The following is a 5,749-nucleotide window of genomic DNA, read 5'->3' as shown; positions in this document are numbered from 1 at the left end:
TTTCCATACAAGTCATACAAGTCATTTATAACACGCCGTTTCACGTTTTTTTTTGTGCCTCTTTTTCTTCTTCTTCTTTCTCCGTGCTTTCTCTTCCTCTTCCTCTTCCTCTTCCTCTTCCTCTTCTTCTTCTTCTTCTTTCTCCGTGTCTCTTTTTCTTCTCTTCCTCCTTCTTTTTTTATTGAAATTTCTTCTCCTCTTTTCGTTTTCTCTTTCTCCTTCATCAAAATCACCAGAAAAAACGAAGAAACATTATTCAAGGTACGTTTCTTGCCTTCTCTTTCTCCTTCTTCTTCTTCTTCTTGCTGCACGTTCTTCTTCCTCTTCCTGTTCTTCTTCTTCATTTACGTGCTTTTCTCTTTGTTTTCTTTCTTCGTTATTCTCGATTTCCATTATTTTTTGACATCAAGCTCTGAAATCATTTTTGAAGAAGAAGCAGCAGCAGAAGATGAGGAGGAAAAAGAGAAAGAGTTCTGAATTATGCATAAGGTGTACTTCAATGAATTTTGGGTGTATTTCTTAAATCCTTTGGGTGTATTTTTGTAATTCTTTGGGTGTATTTCTGTAATCCTTGGGTGTATTGATTTCAAGAAGAAATATACTGTCTCTCCCTATATTGGGTGTATTTCTTAAATCCTTTGGGCGTATTTCTTAAATCCTTTGGGTGTATTTCTGTAATCCTTTGGGTGTATTTCTGTAACTGTTTGGGTGTATTTCTGTAATTCTTTGGATATATTTCTGTAATCGTTTGGGTGTATTTTTGTAATCGTTCGGGTGTATTTCTAAAGTTCCATCATCTTCAAAACAATTTCAAAGCTTGATTTCAGAAACCATGAAAATCGAAAAAAACAGAAGGAGATCGAAGGCAAAGAGAGAACGCTTTTCCATACAAATCATACAAGTCATTTATATTCACGCTGTAACGCGCGTGTTAGGCCCAACTTCTTCTTCTTCTGTAACGCGCGTGTTAAGCCCAACTTGTAAGACTTGTAAACAAAAATGACTTGTATGTGTAGCACTCCTCAAAAAATAAAAAACTAATGCTCTAAATTACTAAATTAACTAATTAGTTCTAGTGGTTGTTCATTTATTGTAAGTCATTATATAAGGGAGGTTGTGGGTTCAACTCTCACTTTCTTCACTATATACCATAGTTGTCAGAACCGAACCGGTGATCGAACCTGTCAAGTTACTGGGTTACTGGGTCATTGGTTCAACCGGTGAGTCACTGGTTGAATCGGTTAACCCAGTCCTATGTAAATAAAAAATAAAAAATAGTAAAAAATTTAAAGTTAAAATTTAAAATATATATTTTTACTAATATTTTAAGAATATTCAACTATTCTAAAATAATACTAATTAGCGGACCGGACCGATTTAGGATCCGATTCATCGGTTTTTCGGTCGAACCGGCCGATCCGGTCAACACTGCTATATACCTAATTTTTATAAAATATGTGTTATATATGAAGTGCGAGTAAGGTAGGGTAGGGTACGGCATACCCGGACCATACCCTACTCTACCCGAACGGGTTGGACCGGATTGGGTACCCGCGTGTAGGGTATGAATTGCCAGCCCTAGCGAGGACGGGGGCGCGACGTGATGGAGGATGGCGATGCGAAGGAGGAAGAGGTGATGCCGGCGCTGAAGAAGAAGAAAATTAGGATAGAGGCGCAACGAATGACGCTAAAAAATTAAGATTTGTGGGATGAGTAGGAGTGAAAAATAAAATTAGGTTAAATTTTGATTATAATTATTAAAAATCTAATTTTTAAAATTAATTAAATATTTTTTTTAATCAGTTATTTACAACCTGTATTTGAACAATTCTTTGCCACCTTTTAAAGTGGTGCCTAATTTACCTAAATATGAGTAACTGTTGGTGATGAGAAAGAAATTGTTAGTGGACTCTATTTTTTTGTATTTGTGTTAGGCATTTATTTTTAGGCATGGTAGATATTTGACAGATTTTTTCGTCTAAAATATAAAATATCAACGTTCAATTTTTTTTTCTTTTTAAGTTTTAACTGTGGAAAGGTATATTTTATTATAATAACAAGTGATACTGCAAAATCATACAAGAATAGTATAATCCAAAATGGAAGTTTAAAATGGGATATACGAATCTATATTTGGGGTCAAATATGAAAGTCTCAAGGAGTATTACTGGTTTGGCAAGGGGGTTTTCTTCCATCCATTCCGTTTCTCTCACAATCAATCAGGTTTTTCAGCTATCCACTAATTCTTGCGGTCGGGTTTTGCAATTTATAGTTTTATCTCTTCTTTCCTGAATTTTTTTTTGTTGAGTATTCCTTTGCCAAACATATTTTAATTCCTTCGCACAACTATTGTCTTTTGAAATGGTTATATGCAATTCTAATTCTAATTGTGATTCTTATGGTATTGGTATCTTATGATTGACTACCGAATCTCCTTATATGTCTGCAATTATCAATTGGATTCTTTTAATGCGTTATTATTACCTGTTTATTAGTTAGGGTTTGTAACAATTGACGTAAGTTTCTGTAAATGAATTCTGAAAATAACAAAATGAAATTCCAAAGAAAAGAAATTCAAGGTTTTGCAGTTGAGAAAGGGGAGCTAGCAATGTAATTTTTATTGACTGTAGCACCAATTATGAGGAAAGAATCAAGAATGGCAACCTCTTATTGTTGCAATGCCAAGAAGATCAAATCTGCAGAATTTATAGATTGTGAACCAGGAAGCATTGAGAAAAGTGGTTTGGAAAATAAATTATGTAGACAAGAAAGGATTGAAATCGGTCGGTTGTTTCAAGGTGCAGTGAGTTCCCATGATTGGGAGCTAGCAGAAAGTTTGATTTTGTATACCGATCCACAAACACTTAATGATGCCTTGTGTATCACAGTAGATTCCATATGGTTCTTGAGAACAGAGGTGGAACTTAAAGGGATAACTGAATTTATCAAGAAGTTAGTTGCCGACGGTGCTTGTGACTTCACAAGAGCTGTTCAAAGGACTTCATTTCTTGCTGCATGTGTCTCTGCTTGCCAGAGCAGGACAGTATGCCTTGCTGATACAATTAGTATAATGGCCCAAAGGTACAATTGATTTACTCAATGTTGTTCATTCTGTTGTAGTGTTTTTCTTTTTGACATTTTGTTTTTGATAGCAAATGATGTTTATATGAGAGTTCAGTCACTAACAAGTAGTGATTCAATTGGATCCAATCGGATTGAAAATGAATGGGAAGGGGGTTATCACATATGAGGATGACATGTGAACTTTGCTTTTGTTAGGTTGCATGAGCGTCTCCAAGAGTGCAATGGTGATGAAATCTTGAAGGTAGAAGCTAGTGCTAAGGTTCAAAAGTTTACCGAATGGGCTCTAAAATGTATAAGCGCCCATTCACGACTTCAGGATGTCGATAATGTTGGACACATCTCGGCCATTGAGGTCCAGCTCCAGTTATCTGGCTTTAAGATGTTCCTTGATCTTGCTGGAAATCGCCTTACAGGGAAGGATTTCAGTGAGGCATTTGATGCGGCATGCTTTCCTCTTACTCTTTTCTCAAGCTCATTTGATCCAAGTTGGGCACTTGGCATATCAGCTACTGTGATCCAAGGTTTACTGGGAATGTTAGTAGATGGTGGTGCTGACAATGTTAATCAGTGCTTCTTGGAGGCGTCGCGATTTGGTAGTACAGAACTCGTGAGAATATTATTGCAGGTGACTCTGATATTTATTTTGCTCACTTTTTTTATCCTAGATCCGTCGATTAATAATTTTCTAGTATTGAAAGTAGCCAACTTTCCTTTCCATGATTAATGACAAAGTGAATTGCTTAATTTTGGTGTTTTATAGTTGATTTGCTATTTTAAAATGTTTGTATAGTAAGTGTGCTAAAACTGTTTTATGTCATGTTGGGATCAAATTGTGGAGATTGCACAAAGGAATAACCTGGATGTTGATGTTGACTTGGCATTAGGCTTTGCTTCCCATTATTGCAAAATAGGGACTATGGAGTGTTTGGTGGAAGAGGGGAATGCCATAGCATTTCTAGGCCCTTTGATGAGAGCTGCCGAAAGGGGCTGCATTCAAGTTGTTGAGTGGTTTGTACAAAGGGGTAGCCGAGACATGGAGCTATGCCTTGCCCTTACAGCAGCCACTTCTAGCTGCCAAGTTGACATAGCTGCATACATTCTTCCACATGTACCTCGGCATGTCCTTTCTACGCTTAGTATCGAAATTATCAAGGCTGCCGGTGAGCGCAGCGGCGGATCTCTTGACGGCGTAGCATTTCTGCTGCAATCCGATTTCTTAGGTGATCCTGCATCTACTTATGCTGTTGCAGATATCATTGCTAAATCAGAGGATGAGGGTGTTGCTTCTGAACTAAGGACTTTTCTCCATGAGCATTGGTCAGAAGCAGCATACTTGGAAGGAGTAAGGCTAGGACAAGAGCATTACATGAACCTGTTAAGAATCATTAAATGGGGAGGGTGTTTAAAAGATCTTCCAATTCCATTGATAATTGCTATTGCTTATCTCCCTCTTTATAGAGAGTGTAGCAAAGCTGGTGGCTGTTTGTTTTCCCAAAGGCTTAGGGGACAATTGGTGGAGGCCACAAGAAGGCTTGGGAATACTGATGATAGGGTGTTTGATGATCTTACCAATTCTAGAGAACTTCTGCTTGTTCTAGAGCATCACCTTCCTGATTTTCTAGTTTCTACGCCCATTGACTAGCTAGATTAAGTTATGCTGTAAAAAAGTTGAAAATGCTAATTTTACGACCATAAGTCAAGCTATAACGAACAACCTGGAGAATAAGTTAGAATTGTTTTCATTATTATGAAGACAATTCTAACTTCCCTTAGGTTGTTGCTTGACTTGCAATCGTCAAATTTGCATTATTTGTATTTTTCTTATAATATTTATTTAATTCCACTTCATTTCATTATTATTTACCCTATGCTTTGGTTAATGGTAATTTTTTTCTTGAACTTTTCTGGCAAGATTTGCTTCTTGCTTTTATATCATACCAAATCTTTGGTTGGGTGTATGGTATACACACAAGACACAACACACACACGGTTAGGTTAGATATTAGATATCAAAATATTTTATATTTAAAATACTAAAATAGGTCATAATCAGTAATTGTAATTATATTATTAGCTTCCCAGTAAACTATTTAAATATACACTGCATCTAGTACAAATACATGTCAACAAAACTCAGTAAATTTGTCTTTAAAAAAAAACAAGTTAGGCAGTTATTAAAATTAAATAAAACATTAAATGAACCATCTTTCGTTTTTTAGTTTTTAAGATTGCTTTAGTAACTTTCCAAAATACATAAGTATAAAATAGAGAGAAAAAGAAAAAGAAGTGTCTAGTCTCTATCTTTTTTCTATTGTTTCCAATCTTTTTTATTTAATTGAAATTTAGACAGTTTTTTTTTTTGTAAAAACTATATAGACATTTTATTTATTTTTGTATTTGACTAAATTTTCAAACAAGTTTATTTATTTTGTTATCCTTGTATTCTTTTTTAAAATTATTGTTAAACTAAAATAAATATCATTTAAAACACAAAAAGTTTGCCCATAGAAAAACTAAACAAGTATTCTATACTATATAGTACTTAAAAGCTATTATTTGTATGACAATTTTTTTTTCAAATACCTAGAATACTTATATTGAGTAATTATTAGAAGTTCAAATTTATTATTTTAACTATCTTTCTAATATTTAAAATGGTAAAAAA

General features: G+C 34.8%; 1 protein-coding gene across 4 annotated transcripts; it reads left to right on the top strand.

Annotated features, from left to right (window-relative positions):
- Positions 2,077–4,947, top strand: LOC107635730 (ankyrin repeat protein SKIP35). Of its 4 annotated transcripts, none has more exons than XM_016339297.2 (4): positions 2,077–2,223; positions 2,631–3,081; positions 3,280–3,709; positions 3,923–4,947. In XM_016339297.2, the coding sequence occupies exons 2-4, from the start codon at positions 2,639–2,641 to the stop codon at positions 4,724–4,726; spliced, it is 1,677 nt and encodes a 558-aa protein (XP_016194783.1). In that variant the 5' UTR covers positions 2,077–2,223; positions 2,631–2,638; the 3' UTR covers positions 4,727–4,947. The 4 variants fall into 4 exon arrangements, with proteins under 4 accessions (XP_016194783.1, XP_020958814.1, XP_016194775.1 ...); XM_021103155.1 differs by having other exon boundaries at positions 2,081–2,223; positions 2,589–3,081; XM_021103153.1 differs by having other exon boundaries at positions 2,086–2,223; positions 2,580–3,081.

This window comes from Arachis ipaensis, chromosome B01 (assembly GCF_000816755.2).
Source record: "Arachis ipaensis cultivar K30076 chromosome B01, Araip1.1, whole genome shotgun sequence".
NCBI classification, from domain to species: Eukaryota; Viridiplantae; Streptophyta; class Magnoliopsida; order Fabales; family Fabaceae; genus Arachis; species Arachis ipaensis.
Note: the sequence above shows the minus strand (reverse complement) of the source record. Positions and strands in the feature narration are given on the sequence as shown.